The sequence below is a fragment of the Narcine bancroftii genome, chromosome 5, assembly GCF_036971445.1.
Source record: "Narcine bancroftii isolate sNarBan1 chromosome 5, sNarBan1.hap1, whole genome shotgun sequence".
NCBI classification, from domain to species: domain Eukaryota; kingdom Metazoa; phylum Chordata; class Chondrichthyes; order Torpediniformes; family Narcinidae; genus Narcine; species Narcine bancroftii.
This window is the reverse complement of record NC_091473.1, coordinates 14,335,769-14,363,452: the sequence shown is the minus strand read 5'-3', so window position 1 is coordinate 14,363,452 and position 27,684 is coordinate 14,335,769. Positions and strand designations below refer to the sequence as shown.

Sequence of the window (27,684 nt, the reverse complement as noted above, 5' to 3'; positions counted from 1 at the left end):
GTGCAGGAAACGCATCTAACTGAAGTGGAACATAAATTAAAGAGAGACTGGGTAGAGCACGTAGCGGCAGCATCATATAATTCAAAAGCTAGAGGTGTAGCCATATTAATTAATAAAAATGTACCAATCAAAATAGAGGAGGAAATAATAGATCCAGCAGGAAGGTATGTAATGATAAAGTGTCAGATATATTCAGAATTTTGGAATTTGCTCAATATATATGCACCTAATGAGGAAGATCAAAAGTTTATGCAAGATATCTTTTTTGAAGATTGTAGATACACAAGAAAATATACTGTTAGGAGGGAATTTTAACCTTAATTTGGATCCAATGTTGGATAAAACTGGACAAAAGACTAGCAAAAAGAATAAAGTAGCCAAATTTATGGATAAATCAATGCAGGAAATAAAACTTATGGATATATGGAGGAGGCAGCACCCAAGAGAGAAGGAATACAAATATTATTCAAGTAGGCATAAAACATACTCAAGGATTGATATGTTTTTGTTGTCGGCCCATATTCAAGGGAGAGTTAGGAAAACTGAATATAAAGCTAGATTGCTATCTGACCATTCACCCCTGTTATTAGCAATAGAACTGGAGGACATCCCACCAAGAACATATAGATGGAGATTAAACTCCATGCTACTTAAAAGGCAAGAATTTAGAGAGTTTATTGAAAGCCAAATTAAAACATATTTTGAAATAAATACAGAATCAGTGAAAGACAAATTTATATTATGGGACGCAATGAAAGCCTTCATTAGAGGGCAGATAATAAGTTATGTAACTAAGATGAAAAAGGACCACAATCGGGAAAGAGAGCAGTTGGAAAAGGAGATAGTAAGTACAAAAAAGGAACTAGTAAAAAGGGATGATATAACAAAAAGGAGAGAATTGGTGGACAAAAAAAACCATACAAAATATTACAAATTTATAATGTGGAGAAGAACATAATGAAAATAAAGCAGAAGTATTATGAACTAGGAGAAAAAACACAAAATATTAGCCTGGCAACTTAAAACAGAACAAGCTGAAAGAACTGTATTGGCATCAAGGAAAAAGGACAAACAAATTACATATAATCCAATAGAGATTAATGAGAACTTTAAGGAATTTTATGAACAATATACCAAACTGAGAACGAGGGGAAAGATGATAAAGTAGAAGAGTTTTTAACTAAAATTGAACTGCCGAAATTGCAAGAAGAACAAAACAAACTGATAAAACCATTTGAAATAGAGGAAGTACAGGATATATTAAAAAAGCTGCCGAACAATAAAAAGTCTGGAGAGGATGGATTCCCAATAGAATTCTATAAAACTTTTAAAGAGTTATTAATTCCTCCTCTCCTGGAAGTAATGAACCAGACAGAAGAAACACAAAACTTGCCAGATTCATGTTCTTTTTTTTCTTTCTTCTTTTCTTTGGCTTGGCTTCGCGGACGAAGATTTATGGAGGGGTACGTCCACGACTGCTGCAGGCTCGTTGGTGACTGACAAGTCCGATGCGGGACAGGCAGGCACGGTTGCAGCAGTTGCAAGGGAAAATTGGTTGGTTGGGGTTGGGTGTTGGGTTTTTCCTCCTTTGTCTTTTGTCAGTGAGGTGGGCTCTGCGGTCTTCTTCAAAGGAGGTTGCTGCCTGCCGAACTGTGAGGCGCCAAGATGCATGGTTGGAGGCGATATCAGCCCACTGGCGGTGGACAATGTGGCAGGCATCAAGAGATTTCTTTAAGCAGTCCTTGTACCTCTTCTTTGGTGCACCTCTGTCTCGGTGGCCAGTGGAGAGCTTGCCATAGAACACGATCTTGGTAAGGCGATGGTCCTCCATTCTGGAGACGTGACCCACCCAGCGTAGTTGGGTGCTTCGCGGACGAAGATTTATGGAGGGGTACGTCCACATCTGCTGCAGGCTCGATGGTGACTGACAAGTCCGATGCGGGACAGGCAGGCATGGTTGCAGCAGTTGCAAGGGAAAATTGGTTGGTTGGGGTTGGGTGTTGGGTTTTTCCTCCTTTGTCTTTTGTCAGTGAGGTGGGCTCTGTGGTCTTCTTCAAAGGAGGTTGCTGCCCACAATAAATGATTTTATTGTGCTATATATTTTGAATATTTATTGGTTTTGGAGGGGGGTGGGAAGGGGGGGAGGGAAGGTAGGGTGGAAAAAAAGGGAGAAAATGCCACTGTGTATATTTAATGAGAAATGTTTGTATATATTTTGGTTGATATGGTTCACAATATGAAAAATAAAAAAATTATTAAAAAAAAGATAAGGTTACATTCTTTTTCCCAGGGTAGCAAGTCCAAATTGAGAGGGGATAGGTTTAAGGGAAGAAGGAAAAGGTACCAGAGAGGCAACTTCCTCAACATAGAGGATAGTAAATATGTGGAATGAACTGCCAGAGGAAGTGGTAGAGGTCATTACAATTAAAATTTTTTACAAGACATTTTGGCAGGTACATGGATAAGGAAGGTTTAAAGGAATAGCAGTTGATCACAGGCATATGAAACTAGCTTGGTGAACTATTGCTCCATATAGGCAAGTTGGGCTGAAGGGCCTGTGTCTGTGCTGCTCAACCCAACTGCCATGTGAAGCAAAGTGTTGGGTTACATGCAGAGTTGGCAATGTGAAAAAGTAAAAAAAATTTGGGAAGATGAGTATTTTACTAGGACAAATTATGAAGATACAAGTTCTGAAAAACCCAAAATATTTTTGTTAGGTGATATTCAGGATTTGAAGTTAGATATTTAACAGAGGGAGTTTTTAAGTGTAGCAATAGCAGTAGCAAAATGTATGGTCGTTATGTGGAAATTAGACAATAATGTGGGGTTGAATAGATGGCAAATGGAATTGCAAAATTGTATATCGTTAGAGAAAATAATGCATAATTACGGAATCAACCAGTAAATTTTTTAAGCTTTGAAAACCTTATATGGATCTTATTGGTAAGAGTTCATCCACGGCGTCTGCTGCTCCTGCTCCAACTCACCCTAGTAAATTTAGTTTAAGATTATATTTGTAAATTTGAAATTTAATTAATCAATGAATGATATATGACAAATTCAGGGAGGCTTTTTTCCTTTTATTCCTACTTTTTGGGGAGGTGGGGGGGGGAGAAAATATAAAATTATGTATTCTTTTTGCATCGTTTTATTATTATGTAGGATTATGGATAGGCATGTTGCATTTGTCATTGATGCAAATGAAAATTAAAATTTTCAAAAAAAGTGTTGGGTTATGGAAATTTGCATCCCAGTAGCCTGGAAAATCTGTTGGCCCAGCAAACCAAACCCACATGATTCAGATTATCAGAATTTTACAGTTTACCACTATTCGATGACATAACCTAGTTGAGAAGTTTGTAGAGATTTGGTACGTCACCAAAGATAGACTCTTGCAAATTTCTACAGGTATACCATGGAGAGCATTCTGACTGGCTGTATCACTGATATGGAGATGCCAGTGCACAGGAGAGGAAATAAACTAGAGTTGTGAACTTGGCCAGCGCCATCATAGGCATCAGTCTTCACTCCATCAAAGACAATGACAAGAGGTGGTGTCTCAATAAAGCATCATTTGTCCTCAATGACCCTTACCACTCAGGCCAAGCCCTCTTTACACCTTTACCATCAGGAAGGAGGTATAGGAGCCTGAAGAAAAACAGACAGAGGCACAGGACAGTTTCTTCCCCCTCTGCCATTAGATTTCTGGATGTACAATGAACCACATTGTGGTTCACTTTCTCTTATTTTTGTACTAATTTATTTTTAAATGTAATTTATAGCAATATTTGCACCTTTAATGCTGCCACAAAACAACAAATTTTGTGACACGCTTATGATAATAAATTCTAATTTATGTTTGAGCATGCTTTTTTAACCATGGAAACAAATTGTGGGAAAGCGTGATCTTTACCTTCTTGCTGGAGCTGCTCCAGGTAAAGTTTGGCAAGTCGCAGCTTCTTTTCCTGTGCAGTTTCCTCAATTTCCAACGAGTCATCGACTTGCTTTTTGTGTTCAACACTCCTGGAGAATTTAAAAAGAATTCATCATCTAAAACAAGAGTGATCATGTACGAAGGTTCTAATCCAATCTCATGAACTTCAAGCTCAAATGCTGGGCCATCAGCTGGACACGTCGGGCAGAGAAGAGACAAAAGTGCTGGAAAAACCCAGCAGGTCATGCAGCATTCACAAGAAGTAAAGGGTATGGATGCTGCATAAACCAGCTGAGTTTCTGAGCACATTTGCATGTTGCACCTGATTCCAGAATCTGCAGGTTTCCTTATTCAACTCAAAGAGAATATACTCTTGGGTTTAGTGCCTTCGAGCTGGGATATGAAAGGAAGACAAAATAAAAGCCCTGCTCCTGATTTAATTTTGAGAATGCTTGATGGAAAATATCAGATCGGGTCTTTGGCAGTTAAAGAGCTGACTATATACCAGGTTCAATCATAACGAGGCAGGAAAACTTCCACATTCTCCAGCTCTCATTTCAATCTTTACTCAACTTCCTCTATACCAAGGACAGCAATCACAGCTCATAAAATGTTCCCTTCAGAATGAACCTTAATGCAATAGTCTTTCAGGAAGTCAAACCCAATTTGCAAGACAATTGGAAAACACAATTGTACCTCTCCAAATGAACAGAAAAATGGGTCCTGTCAAGAAAGTGCCAGTGACTAGCCAACCAACAATAAAGTTGAAAGGTAGGCAACCACATCTTGCCCACTCCAGGAATCACACCAAACCCAGACAATGGGGACATGGTGCTTAAGCAGGCTCTACAATTGAAGTACTTGTGCCTTTCCGCACACCACTGAGGTTCACAGAATAAGACCACTTTCCCCAGAGAAATCTCCGACAGTCTCATTGCGTCTTCCAGCACTGGGGTGATATCCTACAAGATGCAACTCCTCAAAGGTCTTTGACTTCAGGTGGCACTGCCATCCTTACTAGGTTCTGGCTGGTATCATATTTCTTCACCTTCCCTTGAGTTCTTACACTAGGAATTTTTTGATAAGGGTCGTGGGTCCCTTCCTATTAACAGTAGTGCAACCCTCCCCTTCACTGTCTCTCCCTCAGCCCTGTGCTCCAGAAGGAGAGCAACACAGTAGCTGGGGGTGTTGTCTCACAGCTCCACTGACCCACGATCAAGATCCAACCCTCCTATGACCGCACGAGTTTCCTCTATGTGCAGGAGGAAAGTTAGCTGGCTGCTGTGAATTGCCCACAGTGTGTAGATGAGTGGTAGAGTCTGGAGTGGGGCAGTGGGGTGAAGAAAGGGGGGCTTGATAACAATGTGGGATAGGGAGAATTAAAACTATGTCAGGGGTAGGACAAGCTTAAATATGGATGGTTGATGGCCAGCAGGATTCAACTGGTTGAAGGGCTTGTTGTGACTTCAATTCTACTGAGCTGGTCATGCTGAAACCAGTGTGAGTGGGGGTGGAGACTGGTGCCATTAGTAAAGGGAAAGAATGGGGTTCTCAATGCAGATGGAGAGGGACTGGGCGAGGTGACAATTATTTTTAATAATTTGGAATAATACCACAAGATACAACGATATGAGTTTACTGTCATGTTGCCAGAAGAAGTGGTAGAGAAGGGCAAAATGTAACATTTAAAAGATATTTAGTCAGGTACCCAGTTAGGCAAGACTTGGAGCCATACAGATAAATTAGAGGCATATAATACTCACTGGAGTAGACAATTTGGATGGCATAAACAAGTTGGGCAGAAGGGCTGGTTTCGTGCTGTAAAACACTATGACTGTAGTTTTTCCTGCCTATTCTCATGAGTACAATTTTCCAGGCTGAGCAACATTCTCAGATAGGATTTCACTGGAGAGATCCACCCCACACTGACTGTGACTGGAGTCAAATTGAATGACTGCTGAGCTCATTTTATTCCAAGTGGAGTCCTATCGTGCAATAAGGCCAAGAGGATCATGTCAGTGTTAGCAAGGTCTCTTGTGCACCCCAACAAAAGAGCATCATTATGTTCAGGGTTCGTGTGGCTAACAAAGGATCCAGTCATCATCAACACAACTGAAACATGGCTTTAGGATCAGCAGGTAGATGTAACCAAATGGAATGCAAGATTATCTTCAATGGTCATGTAACAGGAGCCCCGCTTATGATTGGGCCAAAGAAATTTTACCTTTATTTGCCCATGCTCCAGTTTTAAATTTGTAACCAAACAATTCACGTGATTGAAGTGCAGATTTCAGATTTTATTCAATGTTTTTTTGTAAACACTTTGGTGTATAAATTACAGCAATTTTTAATTCACAATCCTCTCATTTCAGGGCACTATAATATTTGGGCCATAACAATGGTATGTATATTAGTCATTTGTTGCATATCCCTTGCATGCAATGACTGCTTGAAGGCTGTGATTTATAGACATCACCAGGTGCTGAGCATCTTCTTAGGTGATGCTCTGCCAGGCCTCTACAGAAGCCTTCTTGCTCCTGCTTGTTTCGGGGATTGTCCTCTTGTTTTCTCTTCAGCATATAGAAGGCATGCTCAATTGGATTGGACTGGGTTGGCCATTCAAGAATTTTCCAGTTTTTAATATTTGAAAAACTCTTGTAACTTTAGCAGTAGGTTTGGGATCATTGTCTTCTTGTAGGATGAAGCGTCGTCCAATGAGTTTGGAGGCATTTGCTCGAACTTGAGCAGGTAAGATGCTTTTATACACTTCAGGATTAATTTTGCTACTGCCATCAGCAGTTACATCATCAATGAAGATAAGTGCCCCAGTACCTGTGGCCGCCATACATGCCCAGACCATAACACCACCACCACCATGTTTCACAGATGAAGTGTTAAGCTTTGGATCTTGGGTAGTTCCTTTATTCCTCCACACATTTCTCTTGCCATCACTCTGATGCAGATTAATCTTGGTCTTGTATGTCCACAGGACCTTTTTCTAGAATTGTACAGTCTCTTTTAAATACTTCTTGGCAAACTATAATCTGGCCATCCTGTTTCTTTGGCTACCTAGTGGTTTGCATCTTGCAGTGTAGTCTCTGAATTTCTGTTCATAAAGTCTTCTGCAGACAGTAGTCATTGAGACATCCACCCTTGCCTCCTGAAGAGTGTTTCCGGTCTGTTGGACATGCATTTGGGGATTTTTATTCATTATGATGAGAATTCTCTCATTAGCAGTAGAGGTCATTCTTTGCCTATCAGTCCCCTTGCAATTACTGAGCCCACCAGTACACTCTTTCTTCTTAATGATGTTCCAAACAGTTGATTTTAGTAATTCTAAGGTTTGGGTGATGCCTCTTGTTATATTCTTGCTTTTCAGCCTCATATTGGCTTCTTTGACTTTCATTTGCATAATTCTGGTTCTCATGTTGAAAAACTGCAACTGCATCCTCCAAAGGTGATCAGAAGCTTAGAAGCAAGTCTAGTCCTCATATAATTGCACCAATGAAGCAATTAAACCCGTGAAGCCAAATGTGGACCCATTATGGTGCCTTGAAATGAGGGGCTATGTATAAAAAGTGTTGTACTTTCTACATGGTCAAACCAAAATGCACACAAATAACCTTGAATAAAATCTGGAATATGCACTTTAATCACATGTGAATTTGATTATAAATGTAAAACAGTGGAGCACAGGTCAAATAAAGGAAAATAATGTCCCAAACATTATGGAAAGCACTGCACTGTACATTGAAATAACTGGTTTAACTAACTGTTAGAGTCAAGTTGGCAGCACAAGAAATGGATGGAATGGAGCTCGGCAGCTGCAAGCAACCATGTGCAGATAGGCGCAGCAGCTCCTGGGTCTGCGGGTTCCACTTCGCTCTCAACAGGGGTCAGCTTCGAGCCAAACACAGACATCCTTCAAACAGTGCAAACACTTATTTACCTTTCAGTCTCCGAGTCACTGGAAATCTCCTCGTTCACTTGTTGGTTGAATTTCTTGCGGACTTTAGCTTTGCCATCTTCTGCCTGGGAATCAAACATAAAATGAGCACACTATGTTCAACAGAGAAACACAAAAACCTGTATGGCAACCAATGCCTCCCTTAGCCCAGCACCCTCCTCCACAATCAGGGACAGCCTTTTGGCCAAGACCACTATCTCAGAAATGGAGGTAGTGAGTGAGCCTCATCCCTCCGCACACCTACTGCTCGATTCCAATTGTCTGGTTTCACTCAGCTATTGTATCCGCGATGAGTATTCAGCGCTGAACACAGGCAGTGCTATGAACATTTTCTTATCCTACACTGAACTTAAAGTACTTTTCCACCGCTGCAGATTTACCTACTTCTGATCACTGCCACAAGACTCTCAACCACATCTTACCAAGCTCCAATCACAAACCCTACTCTCCCTCTACCCAACTCCAAAGTCCACACCAAGGATAACTGCACTAAAGGTCAATTTTCACTATCTCCATACCCTGAGCACACAACAGCCACATGCCACTTGCACATTCATCCTTCATTCCTAGAGTCTACTGAACCCCACACAGTTCTGATCTCCTATTGCAATCCTCCTTTTTCTGTGATCAGCTGTTCTCAAGTCTCTTAGTGTGGTCTCTGGTTCCAATAACCTGACTGAAGCAAAAAAATCTGGCACCTTGAGCAAACAAGGCGGGAGACCTGGCAGGTGAAGCAGCATCAATGGATAGAAGTGAATGAATCAAACGTTTTGAGACAGGACAACGCTGCTGATAACACTCTCCTCAGTGCAAAAACCCTGCCAAGGGTCCCAAACCTTGGCTGAAACACCCTTGTCCTCTACCTTCCTGTAGTCTGATAGGACAACTGTGGTGCAGCAGGGGCCAGACTGACAACCCAGATCTCTTCCAACAGTCTGACCACCTGAGGTCCTCCTGGCAACTCCTCCCAGAGGATAAACAGAACACTGAGAGACAAAATCCCATGAAGCTGCTAAGTGTTGGATAATTTCTTGAGTAATTCTAATAGGGAGTTTATTGTCATACAAATTGTACACTGTAGATATGCACCAAAATTTTTACTTGCTCCATCTGAATAGGTACTTCGTGAAAAATAAAAGTAAGAGCCTAACAAAACTATAGTGTACAATCAAATTATAAGGAAACAATGCAAGTATTTACAATAATTGAGTTAAATTTTCTTTAGCCTTCTAGCATTTTAAATACTCATTCCTTTTAAATCTTTTAAAATGTATTTAATACAATCACTTTTTTTAGAGGTCTACCAAGTAATCTCACTGGTCTATGGCTTTTCGATGTTCCTCAGCATCACAGAGATTAACAGCCAATAGTCTGAGCTCATACCATCAGTGGGATGGACGAGGTAAAGGATGAACACCTTCACCAGACGACAGAGTGCTTCTGGGGATTTACACATCAAGGACTTTGCTGATTGAGAGATGGCATTGGGAACACATATCTGCTGGCTGTGGAGAAGCAGGCAGCTCACTGCTCCCAAACACCTCCATTACCTCACTCTTGTTCTGAGAAGAACTGCCACAAGCATTCAAACATTCACTCTTACATGTGTATCCTCGTATCAGACAGTAGCCAAGTGAATCAATCCTGCATAAAAAAACTTACCCCTGATGTCTCCCCTAAACTTTCCTCCCTTCACTTTGTACACATCCTCTGGTATTTGCTATTCCTGCCCTGGGAAATAGGCACTGGTTGTTCACCCTATCTCTGCCTCTCATAATCTTGTAGACCTCCATTAAGTCTCCTCTCATCCTTCTACATTTCAAAGAAATGTTACCAGCTCTGGTAACTTTGCCTTATATTTTCCAATCTAGGCTATATCCTGGTAAATCTCCTCTGCACCCTCTCCATAGCTTCCACAATTTCCTGTAATTAGATGACCAGAACTAAACACAATACTCTCAGTGATTTGTAGAGTTGTTACATGATCTCTCTACTCTTTAACTCTTCTTAACTATTCTATCAACCTGTGCGGCGACTTTGAGGGAGGAACGGATTTGGACCCCAAGGTGTCTCTATTCATCCACACTCTTAAGTAGCCGACCATTAACTCTGTACTCAGCCTTCTGGTTTGTCCTTCCAAAATGCACCACCTCACACTTAATCCAGATTGAACTCCATCTTTCTCTTTCCACCCAACTCTGCATCTTCAACAACCTTTAGCTCTATCCACAACTCCTCCAACCTTTGTATCATCCACAATCCTTTTGGCTCTTCATCCAGGTTAATTTTGTAGATGGCAGAAAAAGATGTCAGGAGTCAGGAAACAACTTACTTTTCATGGAATATCCAGCCTTTAGCCTGTTCTTATGGCGGTAGATTGTTTCTACAGCTTGTTCAATTAAGTTTCTGATCAAAGGTGGCTCTTGGGATATTGCTGCTGGGAAAATGGGTGGTGACAATCGTGAATCCCAATCACTGATGAGGGCTCTCAGGGAAACCCCAAATGCATGGGGAAAGCAGTGAGGCTGGACTTTTTTTTAAGTTATCTTTGCTGCCATCAAATCAGCAGTGTGTGAGATGCACTTTGATGCAAGAGTGCTTTACATTATTAGTACTCACCTCTATGCAGTTTTTAAGAGGAAATTGTAGGGCTGCCAAATAACTTGATACTGCTTTCTAATCCAAGTTAAAGGTGACCAGAATTAACTTGGATATGTCTGGTTACAAAAGCTGTAAATATTCCAACAATTTACTAATCTTCCATGAATTGTGACTACAAACTTAACCTAGTGACAGTGTCACTGTTTACACCCCCAGCTCTTTTAGATCAGAAAGTTTGTCACCTGCACCTGTGGTAGTTTGTTTCAAGTTCAAATGATATTAATAAATAGATGCAGACCTTCCTTTCCAAACACTGACAAAAAAGTGATCCCACTTTCAAGAGCTATTAATACAAACAAGCAGTTTGCTCTATTTCAGCATGACCCAGAGAATTTTACATACAATTAATTGAAATGCAACACAGGAATCGTGTAATATTCGACATGCAGCAATCAATTGCACACATAGCATGATCCCTCAAACAATACAAGAATATCTCAGCAAATCAGGCAGCAGCTGTGGAGAGAGAAACAGAATTCATGCATTAAATGGAACACCCTTCATCAAACCCAGAGATGAAAGGCCTTTGGCATTTATTCGGTTTCTCCCTCCACAGATGTTGCCTGACCTGCAAATGCTTCCAGCAGCTCAAGTGGTTATTCTTTCTTTTGCTCCACAGTGTGCCTCATTTACCATCCACTTCCCCCAATTCTCCTCCCTCTCTCTCTTTCAGGGTGACGCCCCTCTTCCTCCTCTTCCATGGGAAGACCTTACTCCACTTCCATGGGAAAAACCACCCACCCAGCACCACTCCGCTCCCCAGGAAGATCTTCCCCTCCCCATCCAAGTCTGCAACCCCCTTCCAAGACCAACCCAGTCACTCCTTCACCAAGACGGGCACCATCCCCTCTCCCTATCCTGACAGGGACTGTCTCAATCTCTTTCTTCCCACATTTCCAACCTCTCCCTCTCACCCCATCCCACACCATGCCTGGAACCACCCCCCCCCCACAGTTCCTGGGACCAGCCTCCCTAATATCTCCTACCCCAAGAAGGTGCCCCCTTCAATGACCATCCTAAGACAAGAACTTCTCCCATACCCCTCTCCCCATCCTTGGAACCAGGATAACCACTCAGCTTTCTCACTTCCCCCACCCCACCCCAACTACCTGAGATCAGAACCCCTTTTCCTCTCGGTCCTGAACTCCCCATCCCTTCTTTTCTCTCCCTGCCCTGGACCAGGACACCTCTCCTTCCTCCTCTCCCAGGGATGGGGACTTCTCTCTCCCTGAGATGCACCCTCTCATTTTCCCAGCCCGGGGTCCCCTCCATTCCTTCCCTCTCCGCGGCCGGGGTCTTACCCCCCCTTCCCTCTCCGCGGCCGGGGTCTTACCCCCCCTTCCCTCCCCGCGGCCGGGGTCTACCCCCCTTCCCTCTCCGCGCCTGGGGTCTACACCCTTCCCTCTCCGCGCCTGGGGTCTACCCCCCCTTCCCTCTCCGCGCCTGGGGTCTACCCCCCCTTCCCTCTCCGCGCCTGGGGTCTACCCCCCCTTCCCTCTCCGCGCCTGGGGTCTACCCCCCCCTTCCCTCTCCGCGTCTGGGGTCTACCCCCCCCTTCCCTCTCCGCGTCTGGGGTCTACCCCCCCCTTCCCTCTCCGCGCCTGGGGTCTACCCCCCCTTCCCTCTCCGAGCCTGGGGTCTACCCCCCCTTCCCTCTCCGAGCCTGGGGTCTACCCCCCCTTCCCTCTCCGCGTCTGGGGTCTACCCCCCCTTCCCTCTCCGCGCCTGGGGTCTACCCCCCCCTTCCCTCTCCGCGCCTGGGGTCTACCCCTCCTTCCCTCTCCGCGGCCGGGGTCTCCCCCCCACTTCCCTCTCTATGCCCAGGACCGCTACCACGTGTCCGATGAGCCATCGCGGTCCACGCTGGCCACCGGGAACTGACGGCCCGGGCCGCTCCGGCTGCTGCCACCGGACCTCCGCCTCACCTTCCTCTTTTTGCCACTCGCTTTCTTGCGGATGAAGAACGAGTCGCGCTCCACCACCATGTTCCCGGCTCCTCACAACCGAACCGAACGTCCACTGGGCCGACCTCCCGAACCACCCTGCCCAATGATGGCTCAGTTTGCCGACTTCCTGAGAGGTGATTGGCTGCCACAAGGTCCGTCACGAACATTGGCTGTTCCACAACGTTAATGTCCCTCGGGCTTCCAGGTGGGTGATAATGGTTCCGGAATAAACGTTGAGTAGAGAGGAGAAAAGGTTTCCTTTGGTTTATTTTAGCTTGTTCTTTGTTATTTGTTATATATAACGTTCTCTGGGGAAAAAAAAACCTTCTGCTACTGCAATGGATTTAACTTCCTTTCTCTTCGGGCTCCTTTTTCTCAATTACTTTCAAAACTTGTTTTTGACCCCATTACTGTTAGTAGTGGACTCCTTAACTTGGCCAGCAGCCTTCATCGGGTGGGCTTTGATTCTTCGTTCAGAAATATATAGGTTGTTTTCTCTTTTTCCAATTGATAACATATGTTGCTTGTTCCCTGCCATTTAATATTTCATGCCCAATTCCATGGGCATTGCCCCACTTTGAATCTCCACAGAGCCAATGTGACAAGCTCATTATTAATGGCGACCCTTGGGGAGAGAGACAAATATTGTTCTCCTCCCTCTCTCATTTCATTGCAACCGCGTTTCCTTGTCTATTCTAAAAGGACGAGAATCTGTGCTGCGCGACCCGATGGTGCAACATGACTCCAGTCCTGGGTAGGGTGGATCGGAGGGGAGCCGGGCGGAGGCGGCGAGGGGCCGAGTTTGTGGCTGGGTGTTCGGAAGGCACCCTCTGGAATGCATCAACCTGGGGGGAAAGCCCGATTGCAACCGGGGAAATTTGGAGAAGGTGGAATGCCCGCGCACAGCCTTTCATAGCTGTCTGTCACGCCCTACGTTGACGGACGGGGCAGATCCAACCGGGGGGAGAGCGCTGGAAGTGATCCCTGTGGGATGACAGTGCAAGGCTGAGTGGAGCAGGGTTTTTTTTAAAAGTCGCTCTACTTCCTCGCCTGCAGCTCCGGCTGGTTCCCGGCTGCAGATCCCCGACAGGAGCTGAGACGAGCAGTAAGTACTAGAGTTGGCTTTGGAAACATTCCCGGACTTTTGCCGTTCTGTGCTTTCCCCCCCCCCCCTCCTTATTCCGCATGAAGGAAGCTTTTACTGGGCAATTTGAGAAAGGGGTTAAGGATTCATTTGTTTATTCTGGGACAATTGCTGCGCAGGCGGACCTGCTGAACAGCCTGTTTCCCTGGAGGATGTTCGTAAACATTTACCCTTCTACAGGACGCCGCCCCAATACCAATTTCTCGTGATTCTGGATTTAATTCTAACCCAATTTCCATTTCTTAAGGTAACTCACCAGGCTTCTGTGTCGAAAGAACATGAGAAACAGGAGCAGGAGTAGGCCGTTCGGCCCGTCGAATCTGCTCCACCATTCTGATTATTGGCTCATCTCCAGCTACCTCCATATCTCTCAATTCCCGTCCAATGCCAAAATCTAGCCAATCTTAAATATTTTCCATGGGCAGCGAATTCTACAGATTCCCCACCCTCTGGGAAAAGTAGCTCCTCCTCATCTCAGTCTTAAATCTATCCTGAATCTTGAGGCTCTGCCCCCTAGTTCTTGTCTCATCTACCAATGGGGAAAAATCTTGCCTACCTTTATCTTATTTCTTCCATTTAATTTTAAAAAATGTATTAATTTTCCTATTTAAATTTAGGAGTAACAGGGCATTTCGGCCCATGAGACTGTGCTGCCCAATTACACCCAATATGCTTCAATCAGTGGGAGGAAACCACAGCCCTGGAGGAAACCCATGTAGACATGGGGAGAACTTATAAACTCCTTACAGACAGCATGGGATTCGAACCCAAGTCCTGATCACTGGTGTTGTAACAGCATTACACTAACTGCTGCGCTAACCATGCTGCCCCGTTTTACACATTTCTATGAGATCCCCTCTCGTTTTTCTGAATTCCACAGAATGCTGCCCCAGATGATTTTAGGCTAACCCCCTCATCTCTGGAATCAATCGAGTGAATCCCCTCTGCGTTACCTCCAAGGCAAGTTTCTCGTTCCTCAAGTAGGGAAACCAAAATGCTCCTAAACTCAATCCCTCTAGCAAGGAAGGCAAATCTCCTTTTGCCTCCCCAATAGCCTACTGCACCTGCAAACTAATCTTTTGCGACCCATGCACCAACATTGCCAAGTCCTTCTGCACGGCAGCATACTGCAATTGGTTTAAGTAATAATCTGATCTTCCATTTTTCCTTCCAAAGTGAATGACACATTTACCAACATTGTACTCCATTTGTTAGACCCTTTCCCATTCACTTAACCTATCTATATCTCTCTGCAGACTCTCCATATCCTCTGTACAATTTGCTTTTCCACTCAATTTTGTGTCATCAGCAAACTGAGATATACCACGCACAATCCCCTCCTCCAGATCATTAATGTATATTGTGAACAGTTGCGGGTCCAGTTCCGATACTTGCAATGCCCCACACTCTCCTGATTGCCAACCAGAAAAAAAACCATGTATCTCAACTGTTTGCTTTCTATTGGTTACTCAATCCTTTATCCATGTTATGACATCATCTCCAAATCTATGCATGCTTATCTTGTGTATGTCTTTTCCATGGATCAGAAAACAATCGCTCCAGTCCTTTGTGAGATACATCATAGTTATGCTCTCAATTCTTCACTTAAATCCTATGATGATTTTGCAAAATGAGGCCTTTCTACCTGAGCTGTGTTCACTTCTCTACATCGATGGACTAAAAAAAATCTATTACGTCAGTTTATTTTTTATTGAAAACAATGAAGAATAGTTGTATTAAAATGTATTGTTGTCGCACTAGGCACGCAGCGAGCAAAAGAACTACACAGTCGAAAGTGAGTTGAACCAAATGACTTTAATAGAACGCTCGCATGCGTTTAAATCCCTCGGAACCCAATGACGCGACTCCCAGGACCTTTATGATATTAGTCACCAGGCAGTGGGCTTGCCCTGCACCCAGACCTCTCAATGTCAGATCTGCCATGGGCTTGTCCACGACACTGTGAGCCAGTTTGCAAGTGGCATGGGCGAGCCATCACAGTGTTTATCCAAGTTTTTAATCTTGTTTATGGCTGAAGTGGAGGATTTATTAACGTGGAATTCTTCCCACATTCCCAAAGACATGTTAATTGTCCACTGCAAATTGGCCCAAGCATATAAGTGGATAGTGGAATGGTGGGGGGAGGGATTGATGAGAAAGTGGAGAAAATTAAACCAGAGTAGTGTAGATGGGTGGTTGATGGTCTGTAGACTTGATGGGCTGAAGGGCTATTTTTTGTGCTGTTTTTCAGAGATTCCTTTCTTTCCACTTGGCTGTGGCAAGGATGGAGCTGCTAAGCTGTCAGGCATTAGCACTCCTTTTGCTCCAGAGACCTGGGTGTAATTGATTGTCTCGCAACTCACTGTCAAACAGGGCTGAGGCTTGTTTGATGAGAAATAAAGAACATTACAACATAGTACAGGCTCTTTAGCCCTTGATTTTGTACTGACCTATATATTCCTACCAAAAAAAACTAAACCCTTCCGACCCCGTAACCCTCTATTTTTCTTTCATCCACGTGCTTGTTTAAGAGTCTCTTAAATACCCCAAATGTTTCATGCAACACCACCATTCCTGGCAATGCATCCCAGGTACCCACAACTCTCTGCATAAAATGATGTTTCCCATAAACTTTCCTCCCTTCACTCTGTAGAGATGTCCCCTGGAGTTTGCCATTCCTGTTCTGGGAAACAGGCGCTGGCTGTCCACCCTATCTATGCCTCTCCGAATACTGTAGACCTCTTAAATCTGCTTTCATTCTTCTTCTCTCCAAAGAGAAAAGTCCCAGCTCTACTAACCTTGCCTCATAAGACTTGTTTTCCAATCCAAGCAACATCTTGGTAAGAGAAGTTTAGATAGGTTCAGCGGGCCTACCACCTGGACACATGGGAGAGCACTGGTGAATGCTAGTGGCTTCCCATGGAAACACCAGCATATGCACAGTCACATGCAAGTGTGAGTCCAGCAGGTCAAGCTGGGGAATCGGCCTCTGGAGCCAGGGCTAGACCACACCTTGCGTGAGATGCACAGCCCATTGGTTTTGGTTGTGTTTGCTGTGAGGTGGTGACTTTGGCCATCTGTGTCATGTATCATGCTTTTATTTAGTGAAGTGTTGTAAATAATTTAAATATCTTTGAAAATCTTGGACGTTTAAACTGTGGTTCTGCATGGAGGACTGGATCAAGGGGTAGCAACAGATGCCCTTCCCTCCTAGGTTGTAGGTAACAGTGCTGCTGCTGTCAAAAATGTTGGGGATGTTGCAGATCACTTGCCGTATGGCCCTGCTCAATCTCTGGGTGTGTGTAGGTTAGGGGTGAAAGGACCATGAGATCTGCACCACAGTGCTCAGAGAGCATGGAGCAACTGAATCGCATTGAATGTGTTTAAATCACAATAAAATACTCTTCTACACAGCTGTGAACTGCAAGGGTTGAATATAGATTCTAATAATGCTCTTTGCCTTAATTTAGTGTCAGGCTGATAGACAGTGAAATCACCCCCCCATTTGTGCTACTCTATGGTCGTCCTCTCCCCATTCTCGTCCACTCCTCCTCTCTCCCCTCGTCCCAGCCTTCCTCCTCTTCCCCATCTTCCCTCCTTTCTCCCACTTTCTCCCCTTCTCTCCTCACTTCCCCTTTTCCCCAACCCCTTACTTCCACTTCTTCCATCTGCCCCAATCCTCTTCTCTTCCCACTGCTTCTCCCTCTCCCCAACCCCTTCCTTTCCCTACTCTTACCTGTCATGATCCCCCTCTCTACCCACTGCCTTATCCTCATCTCACTCTGCCCCATTGCTCCCTCCTTCATCCTCTCCCGTTCCTTTCTCCTCAACTCCTTTTTTCCTCTCCCCTCTTCCTGGCTGTCCCTATTCCCCTCTCTATCTACTGCCCCACCGCCCTTACCCCCTTCTCTTTCCCCAACCTTCCTTTCTCCTCTTCCCCTCCTCATATATGCTCATCCCCCTCTCTACCCACTGCCCCCTCCTCGTCTCTCTCCCTATTGCCTCCGCCTTCCTCCTCTTTCCCCCTCTCCCCAACATCTTCCTTGTCTCTCCTCCTTCTATCTGCCCCTATCCTCTTCTCACTGCCCCCCCATCCTCTCCCCTTTCTGCTCTCACCAACTCCTTCCTTCCTCCTATCTGTCCCTATACCCTCTCAACCTACCACCCCCTCTTCCTCTGTCTCCCCTACCCCCTCATTTCTCATCACCCCTCCACCTCCTTCTAACCCCTCCTCCTCTCTCCCCTCCTCCCTCCCCTCCTCCCTCCTCTCCCCCTCCTTCCTCATCCCGATCTCCCCCCTCACCATACCCGTCTCCCTCCCCAGCATTAATTTTCTCTTCTTGCCCCTTCCAGCCATGGCACCCAAGAGAAAACAGGCTGCCACCAAAGCAGCAACAGCCAAGGATAAAAAGGTCAAAGTTGAGCCAGAGGAAGATAACGTCACGTCAACCATTAAAGCCTTGAAGGAAGCTCCGAAGGAGAAGGTGACAGCCACAATCGATGAACATTGCCCGTTGAGCTCCAATCCTCAGGCTGAGGTAGGTGACTGTGGGGTAGTGGACATTCTGATGAATGCTTTCCAGCTCCCCATCACCGTCCCCCGATCGCACTGTCACATCTCCTGCCATTGCAGAGCATGGGCCCCACCAGCAGGCAGCTTCAGTTCCTGGTGGGAGACAGTGAGAAACACCAGTTCTTTTTTGACCATGTTGAGATTGAAGTGCTAAATTATTCAAAGGAAGCTTTTCCTTTCTTCCCCCACCCCCCTGCAACTCCTGACTGAACTTCCATTCCCATCTCCTGACATGCTCAGCTCCACAGCACCACAGGTCATGCCAGCTGTGAGAGGAGCCTGACCCAATCCTATCACCTAGTGGACGTATCCCAGTGGCAGGCCAGCCATTCTTCTTTGTGTCCCAGTGCGAGAAATGAAGAAGACAGTGGTCCAGGCAGTGTCTGTGGAGGGACATGAAGAGTCGATGTTTAGAACCAAGACATCCAAGACTCGCACCCGTCCTCCCTCCCTGGGATGCTCTCCACCATTTTCACGCCACCACCCAGAAGAAAAAAAACATGGTTCTGTCCTGAAACCTGGTCTGTCCGCTTCTCCATGGATGTTGCCTGACCTACTGAGTTCCTTCAGCTTCTCTTTGCAATACACAAACGAGCTGGAGTAACTCAGCAGGTGACACAGCATCCACAAGAAAGGGAACCAAAGTTTTGGGCCTGGGCCCTTCATCAGACAGATACACGAGAGGAGTCACGTGATGGAGTAGTGGCCGGACGGTGAACTCCAGCCCTCTCCAGAAAAGTCGGGAAAAACGAGAGAAAATACAAAGGCACAGAAATACAAGTTAAAGAAAAGTGAATATAAAGGTGGAAAGAAGATGGAGACAAAAGGAGAAAAATCAAAATCAACGGAAAGAAGAGAGGAAGAGAAGACAACGGAGGAAAAAGGTGAAGGCCTTACCTGTCCGAAGAGGCCCGCTGCGGAGAGAAGACCCCACTACCTCAGGTCGGTAGAAAGAGAACTACAACAATGGCTCACAGAGCCGAGTAAAAGTGCGCAACCGCGCATGCGCGACTCCTCGCGCATGCGCGATGCGCATACAAAAAAACACACCGACGGGAGGGGGGACCAGCTGGGGAGTCGATCTCCACAGCCGGCAACGACAGCTGCAGAACACCTGCAGCAAGAAGACACCACAGAAGACAATGGAAACAAGAAAGAAGAGGAGGAAAGGGCAGCAAAGAAACAACAGATGGTCAACCTAGAGGAAGAAGAAGAGGAAGAGGAAGAGTACAGGGAAATAGAAGAAGAAAAGATAGGCAAGGTAAAGGAGGTACTTGCTCTTGTTAGAGGATACATGGAGTCATTTAAAGAATGGCAAACACAGGAATTCAATGATTTAAGAAGAAGAATAAACAACACAGAAAAGAAAATAAATAAAATGGATATGACCTTAACAGAAATGGGGAAAAAAATGGACAAGATGGAAGAACGGGCAATAGCAGCAGAAATGGAGGTAGAAGACTTAAAAAAGAAATTGGAGGAATCTAATAAAAAAACTAAAGAGACACAAGAATTACTAGCCCAAAAAATAGATATAATGGAAAATTATAACAGAAGAAATAACATAAAGATAGTGGGCCTTAAGGAAGATGTAGAAGGCAAGAATATGAGGGAGTTTATAAAAGAATGGATCCCTAAGGCCCTAGGATGTCCAGAACTACAGCAAGAAATGGAAATAGAAAGGGCACATAGAGCATTGGCCCCTAAACCGCAACCACAACAAAAACCAAGATCTATTGTAGTAAAATTCCTAAGATATACTACAAGAGAAAAGGTGCTGGAGAAGACAATGGAAAAAGTAAGAGAGGGCAACAAACCACTGGAGTATAAAGGGCAAAAAATCTTCATTTATCCAGATATAAGCTTTGAACTCCTAAAGAAGAGAAAAGAGTTCAATGCAGCAAAAGCGATTTTATGGAAGAAAGGATATAAATTTACACTGAAGCATCCTGCGGTATTGAAAATATTTATTCCAGGACAACAAAACAGACTATTCTCGGATCCAGAAGAAGCACGAAAATTCGCAGAACAATTACAAAAATAGACTGAGGGATGAAGACGGGTAATGAGAGCAAAAATTATCACGATTGATATGTATGTGGGTAAAGACAAAAATAGACTGAGGGATGAAGACGGGTAAGGAGGGTAAAAATGACCACGATTGATATGTATGCGGGTAAAGAGGTATAAGAGTGAATAGAGACAACGGGCATATGTGAAAGTATCTGTAATTAGAGGAAAACATAGAAAGTATAGACAAGAATTAATAAGGGAAGGTAATGGAATAGAGAGAATAAGGAGGGAACTAAAAGAGTGACCTTTGTGACATATAAAAAACGAAATCTTTTCTGGGGGGGGCTGGGTGGGGGGAAAAGAGCGGTCACTGCAAAATCAGTTGACGCTTGCGAGTGGATTCGCAAATCCAAATGGAGAGGGGAGATGTGGTTGTCCGACAAGGGATAAAGGGCAACTCAGGAGGGGAAGGGGAGATTGGGGATAAAGAAGATAGAAATAGGAGAATAAGGAAAATGTTGGATGTTGTAGGAATGTTGTCTGGTAAAGAGTTGAAAATAAGAAAACAGAAATGGAAAAGGAGGAAAGGTAATGATGGAAAAACGGAAAGAGAAGATAAACAAAATATAAAATGGCTACGCTGAACTATATGACTCTAAATATTAATGGAATACATAACCAAATTAAAAGGAAGAAACTACTAAATTTACTGAAAAAGGAAAAAATAGATATAGCATTTGTCCAAGAAACACATTTAACTGAATTGGAGCACAAGAAATTAAAGAGAGATTGGGTAGGACATGTAACAGCAGCATCGTATAATTCAAAAGCAAGAGGAGTGGCTATATTAATTAGCAAAAATGTGCCATTTAAAATAGAAGAGGAAATAATAGATCCAGCAGGGAGATATGTTATGATAAAATGTCAGATATATTCAGAGCTTTGGAATCTACTTAATATATATTCACCTAACGAAGAAGATCAAAAGTTTATGCAAGATATCTTTTTGAAGGTAGCTAATACGCAAGGGAACATACTAATAGGAGGGGATTTCAATCTGAATTTGGATCCAAATATGGATAAAACGGGGAAAAAAATTAACAGGAAGAACAAAGTAACCAAATTTATAATTAAATCAATGCAAGAAATGAAACTTGTGGACATATGGAGGAAACAAAACCCAAAAGAAAAGGAATACTCATACTACTCGACTAGACATAAAACATACTCAAGGATAGACCTATTCCTGTTATCAGCCCACATACAAGGGAGAGTTAGGAAAACGGAATATAAAGCTAGACTATTATCGGACCACTCACCCCTGTTATTGGCAATAGAGCTAGAAGACATCCCTCCAAGAATGTATAGATGGAGATTAAACCCCATGCTACTTAAAAGACAGGATTTTAGAGAATTTATTGAAAAACAATTAAAAATGTACTTTGAAGTAAATACGGAATCAGTGGAAGATAAGTTTATACTATGGGACGCAATGAAAGCATTCATTAGAGGGCAAATAATAAGTTATGCAACCAAGATGAAGAAGGACTATAATCAGGAAACAGAGCAGTTGGAAAGGGAAATAATAAACATAGAAAAAAAATTAGCAATAAAGGAAGATACAACCAAAAGAAGAGAATTGGCGGATAAAAAAATAAAATATGAAACATTACAAACATATAAGGTGGAGAAGAATATAATGAAGACAAAACAGAAATATTATGAACTAGGGGAAAAAACACACAAAATCCTAGCATGGCAGCTTAAGACAGAGCAAACTAAGAAAACGGTATTGGCAACAAGGAAAAAAGACAAACAAATTACATATAATCCAAAAGAAATTAAGGAAAACTTCAGAGAATTCTATGAACAATTATACCGAACCGAAAACGAAGGGAAAGAAGGGAAAATAGATGAATTTTTGACTAAAATTGAACTACCAAAACTACAAATAGAGGAACAAAATAAATTAACAGAACCATTTGGAACAGTAGAAATACAAGAGATAATAAAAAATTTACCAAATAATAAGACACCAGGAGAGGATGGACTCCCAATAGAATTCTACAAAACATTTAAAGACCTAATAATACCGCCCCTCCTGGATGTAATCAACCAGATTGATGAGACACAAAACTTACCAGATTCATGTAAAACAGCAATAATTACAGTGATACTAAAACAAGGGAAAGATCCACTCTCACCAGCGTCATATAGACCAATATCTTTGCTAAACACAGATTATAAGATAATAGCTAAACTATTAGCGAACAGATTAGCAGAACAGGTACCGAAAATGGTAAATTTAGACCAAACTGGATTTATCAAAAAAAGACGCACAACAGACAATATTTGTAAATTTATTAACTTAATTCATGCAGTAGAAGGAAATAAAGCACCGGCAGTAGCAGTTGCTTTAGACGCAGAGAAGGCCTTCGACAGAGTAGAATGGAATTACTTGTTCAAAGTATTGCAAAAATTCAGTTTACCGGAGAAGTATATTAATTGGATTAAAGCATTATATAAGGGACCGTTAGCGAAAGTGACAGTAAATGGACATGTATCAAAGCAATTTAACTTAAGCAGGTCAACGCGGCAGGGATGCCCACTATCACCATTATTGTTTGCGCTAGCTATAGAACCACTAGCAGAATCGATAAGAAGAGATAATAATATAAAAGGAATAAAAATAAAAGACAGGGAATATAAAATCAGTCTGTTTGCGGATGATGTGATAGTGTACTTAACAGAACCAGAACTATCAATAAAAGAACTATATAAGAAATTGAAGGAATATGGAGAAGTGTCGGGATACAAGATAAACGTAAATAAAAGTGAAGCAATGCCTATGAATAACGCGGATTTCTCAAAATTTAAGGAGGAATCCCCATTCAGATGGCAAACGCAGGCAATAAGATACCTAGGTGTGCAAATAAACAAAAATCTAGGCCAATTATATAAACTCAATTACAATCCACTAATGAAAAAACTACAGGACGATTTAGAGCATTGGAAAGAGCTACCACTAACACTGATAGGAAGGATAAACTGTATTAAAATGAACATTTTTCCAAGGATACTATACTTATTTCAGGCATTGCCAATACAACTGACAGAAAAATTCTTCAAAGAGTTAAAGAAAATAATAAGGAGATTTTTATGGAGAGGGGGGAAACCGAGGATAGCACTAGACAAATTAACAGAATGGTATAAACAAGGAGGCTTACAATTGCCAAACTTCAAAAATTATTATAGAGCCGCACAATTAAGGTACCTATCAGATTTTTATCAAACAAGGGAAAAACCAGACTGGACGAGACTAGAATTAGATAAAATAGGGGAAAAGATACCTGAACACATATTATATAAATGGGACGAAAAATTGGTACAACATAGAACTTCTCCAGTATTACACCATCTCCTCAATATATGGAAGAAGATACATGTAGAAAGAAATAAAATAAATTACCAAATACCAAAACTAATATTGACGCAAAATAAGCTACTCCCTTTTACAATAGACAACCTTGCCTTTAGAAAATGGGAAAAAAAAGGGATTAAAAGAATAGAAAATTGTTTTTCAGGAAGTAGATTCTTATCCTTTGAACAAATGAGAGATAAGTACAATATAACGGGAGATACAGCGCTGGCATATTACCAACTGAGATCCTACTTGAAAGATAAATTAGGAAGCAACTTGAGTTTACCAGAGGGAAGTAACCTTGAATATGTGATTACAGATACAATGTTAATCAAAAGATTTATAAAAAATATGTATATTAAACTGCAAGAAAAGGAAAATGAGGAAACAAATGGTAAAACTAAACAAAAATGGGAACAAGATTTAAATATAAAGATAAAAAAGGAAACATGGGAGAAGTTATGCTCTGGAACGATGAGAAATACAATAAATACGAGGCTGCGTATGATACAATATAATTGGTTACACAGACTATACATTACACCGCAAAAGTTAAATAAATGGGACCCAACAGTATCTGATAGATGTTTTCGATGTAAAAAAGAAAGGGGAACAACAATTCATGCAATCTGGACATGTGAGAGAGTAGAAAAATTTTGGGATGATCTCAATCAGATATTAAATAAAATAACAGAAAACAATATACCAAAGAATCCAGAGATCTTTCTCCTAAGTAACATAAAAAATAAAGAATTTGGAATTGACTTGGAGGATGCACAAAAAAGATTTGTTAAGATAGCCCTAGCTGTAGCAAAAAAATGTATTATGTCAACCTGGAAATTGGAAGATAATTTGAAAATACAACAATGGTATATAGAAATGAATAAATGTATTCCATTAGAAAAAATAACATATAGTTTAAGAAATAATATTGAAATATTCGAACAAGTATGGGAGCCTTACATTAAATACAATAGCGAAATCCTACCGGGAACAAACATTACCTAAGTTGATGGAAGGAGAAGAGAAGAAAAAAATGGACTCAGTAGAATTTCTGGTGTATTTTTGTTGAATGACAACATTGTCTAACTGAATTAATGCAACCTAGATTGTATAACTAAAATGGATGAGAGGGGGGAGGGATGGGGGGGTGGCTTGGGAGGAGGGAGGGGGGAGGGAGAAAAAGTCACTGTAAATGTGTGGAAAAGAAAAAGTGTATATCATGGCTATTGTGATTTATGGTGTGAAAAATAAAAAATTAAAAAAAAAAAAAAAAAAAAAGACAGATACACAAAGTCACAAAAGGGTGAATGGTTAGCATTTATTTTCCCTTAACAAGGAGGCCAGCAATTAGGGGGCATAAATATAAAACTCGCTGCCTGAAAGGCAGGATGAGCCATTAAATTTAAACAGCAGCTGGGTGAGTACAATGAACAAAGTGCTGGAGAAACACAGCAGACCTCCAGCATGTTTGTGCATTGCACTCGACCCCAGCATCTGCTGGTTTTTTTAAACTTCAGAAGCTAGCTGAGCACTTGGGAGCTCCAGACTGAGAGCTGGTAAGTGGTATTCATCCCTCCAGCACTGAATTAATGGGGCCATGGCACCATCCTGTACGCAAATTCCTAGCTTCGATGAGAGAAAGGAGGGGGGGCAGAGTGAGCAACAATGTGAAGGTTGGCAGTTTTGGGAGTGTGCGAGGTGTAGACTGGTGATTATCACAGAAGCTTCCAGGTCGTTTGTTGCTCACCAAAGACTTGAACATGTGGAGCATTAGAACAGAAACGTGTCTGCCAGTGGGGTGGTGGGAGCCGGGTGTGCCCTTCCTCGTGCGACGGACCCCACTGTTTGGATTCTGTTGCAGATTCACGAGGACTACGATTGCATGCTGAACCAAACCAACATTGGAAACAACAACAACAAGTTCTACATCATTCAGCTGATCAAACTGGGCAGCTCATACTACTGTTGGAACCGCTGGGGTCGGGTGGTGAGTTTCAAATACCCCGCACCACTCCGCCTGGACCCCGTAACCTTGTGCTTCTCAATATTTTCTCCCTTCCTCCCCCCCCCCCCACACAAAACCCCTCGATGGGATATAGCAGCAGGTCACCCCGATCCTCTCTTTGCTCTAACACCCGCACCCCCTTCCGATGTAACCCACAGGAATTAGGTGGTTGGTATCACTGCTCAACTTGGCTGGAAGTTGTGGGTGAAGGGCAGTTGGTGGTGAGGGGGGACACTGGGATGGTAGTGGTATCTAGGTTGTGTGGGCAAAGATGGGGTGAAGTTGGTGGTTGAGAGATTTGGGACAGGGTGTGTAAGGAAAGAATGATAGATAGGTGTGTAGTGGTGGGGTGAGGAAGGGTGCGGCACCTGTAGCTGGTGTACGAGGTGATATGAGAGTGGAGGAGGAACAAGTATAAGGGTCATTTCCTACAACATTCCAGCACAATACAGGCCCTTTGGCCCATGGTGTATGTAAACCTACCCTACAACAATCTAATCCTTCCCTCCCTCACACCCATAATCTCTTATCTTCCCACCACCAGGATATCTGGCAATGCATTCCAGGCACACACCACTTTCTGTGTTTATTTTTTTTAAATGATCTCTGACATCTCCTTAATCTTTCCTCCATTTATCTTAACCTCAGTTCAGTCACCTTTCATCCATCATCGATCCAAAGAGTAAAGCCCTAGATCTGACAGCCTTTCTTCATAAGACATTCATGGTAGGATTGGTGTGGAGGTGGTTAGCTTGTGCAAGGGAAGATTTAGTGAGATGAGTTTGGTGTCTCTGGGATTGCAGTGGTGGTGGGGGAATGATTGTGGGAGGTACTGCAGGGGCTGGGCTTAATGTGTGGGATGCTGAGTTGGGGTTGTGTAGGAGTTATAGTGGATGTGTGAAATGGTGGTGGGGGGGTTTGTGGTGGTGAGGGGGCTACATGGGATAGATTTGGTATGTGGAATGAGAGAGGGGTTCAGTGGTGATGAGGGGAGCCACAAGAGGTAGATTTGGTATGTGGGAGAACGAGGGGTCAGTGATGGTGAGGGGGCTGCAGAACGTGGGCTTGATGTGTGGAACAGCCCAGCTGAGAAAAACATAATGTCTCATCATCAGTGCCTTTAAATACAGTGGAATCCCCTCTCAAGGTTCAATACCAGCATACCCCACTCCAAGTACCTGACCCCTGACTGCCTATGTGTGGAACCAGCATACCCCACCACAAGAACCTGACCCCTGACTTCCTGTGTGTGGAACCAGTATATCCCACTCCACGAACCTGACCCCGACTTCCTGTGTGTGGAACCAACATACCCCAGCCCATGTACCTGACCGCTGACTTCCTGTGTGTGGAACCAGTATACCCCACCCCAAGAACCTGACCCCTGACTTCCTGTGTGGAACTAGCAGACCCCAGCCCATGTTCCTGACCCCTGACTTCCTGTGGGTAGACATCTCACTTTAACATCTCGGATGGTAAAATGATTGACCCATCCCATGATTTTAACTGTTAACCCTTTCTATCCCCACCCTTTCCCACAACTGGTCTCACTGATTTGAAAGTTGGATTGAAAGGTTTTTGAGCAGAAGATGTTTGTAACAAGTTGTAGAATTAGCAACTGGTTTTATCATCCCTCTTGTGCCTGCTCTCCACACCATCCCTCCCCCTCTGCTGGTCAGGGAGAAATTGGCCAAAACAAGTTGAATCCTCCAGTTGCCCTGAACAATGCTGTGAATGACTTCGAGAAAAAGTTCAAAGACAAGACAAAGAACAACTGGGCAAACAGAGATTCCTTCGTCGCACATCCCGGAAAGTACACCATGATCGAAGTTCAGCAGGGATACGTGGAGGCAACTGTTAAGGCAGTGAGTCGCACCTGTCTTTGTGATGGGTTCTGGTGTGTCTTTGATGTAGGGCTTTGCAAGCCTCTCCTTTGGGTTCTGGTACAAGCTGCTCTAGCTAATTGTGGCAAAATAGAAGCAATGTTGGGGAGGGGAGATGGTGAAGGTTGGTGAAA

General features: G+C 43.2%; 2 protein-coding genes across 13 annotated transcripts in view; one reads left to right on the top strand and one right to left on the bottom strand.

Moving 5' to 3' along the window:
* Positions 1–12,655, bottom strand: part of rrp9 (ribosomal RNA processing 9, U3 small nucleolar RNA binding protein) — a 53,382-nt gene extending 40,727 nt beyond the window's left edge. For 2 of the 4 annotated variants that reach the window (XR_011357342.1, XM_069936858.1), the window contains exons 1-3: positions 12,488–12,652; positions 7,884–7,966; positions 3,914–4,023 (exon numbers count right to left, since the gene is read on the bottom strand). Coding sequence is in view for 1 of the 4 variants with exons in the window: in XM_069936858.1 (XP_069792959.1) it covers positions 3,914–4,023; positions 7,884–7,966; positions 12,488–12,547 (253 nt within the window). In the remaining 3 variants the exon portion in view is untranslated. Of the gene's footprint in view, positions 1–3,913; positions 4,024–7,883; positions 7,967–12,487 lie in introns of all 4 variants that reach the window. The other 2 variants (XR_011357344.1, XR_011357343.1) reach the window with 2 other exon arrangements.
* Positions 12,656–12,674: 19 nt separating this feature from the next.
* Positions 12,675–27,684, top strand: part of parp3 (poly (ADP-ribose) polymerase family, member 3) — a 158,145-nt gene continuing 143,135 nt past the window's right edge. For 6 of the 9 annotated variants that reach the window (XR_011357340.1, XM_069936855.1, XM_069936856.1 and 3 more), the window contains exons 1-4: positions 12,675–12,713; positions 18,006–18,190; positions 25,524–25,649; positions 27,347–27,532. Coding sequence is in view for 8 of the 9 variants with exons in the window: in XM_069936855.1 (XP_069792956.1) it covers positions 12,695–12,713; positions 18,006–18,190; positions 25,524–25,649; positions 27,347–27,532 (516 nt within the window). In the remaining variant the exon portion in view is untranslated. The other 3 variants (XM_069936852.1, XM_069936851.1, XM_069936853.1) reach the window with 3 other exon arrangements.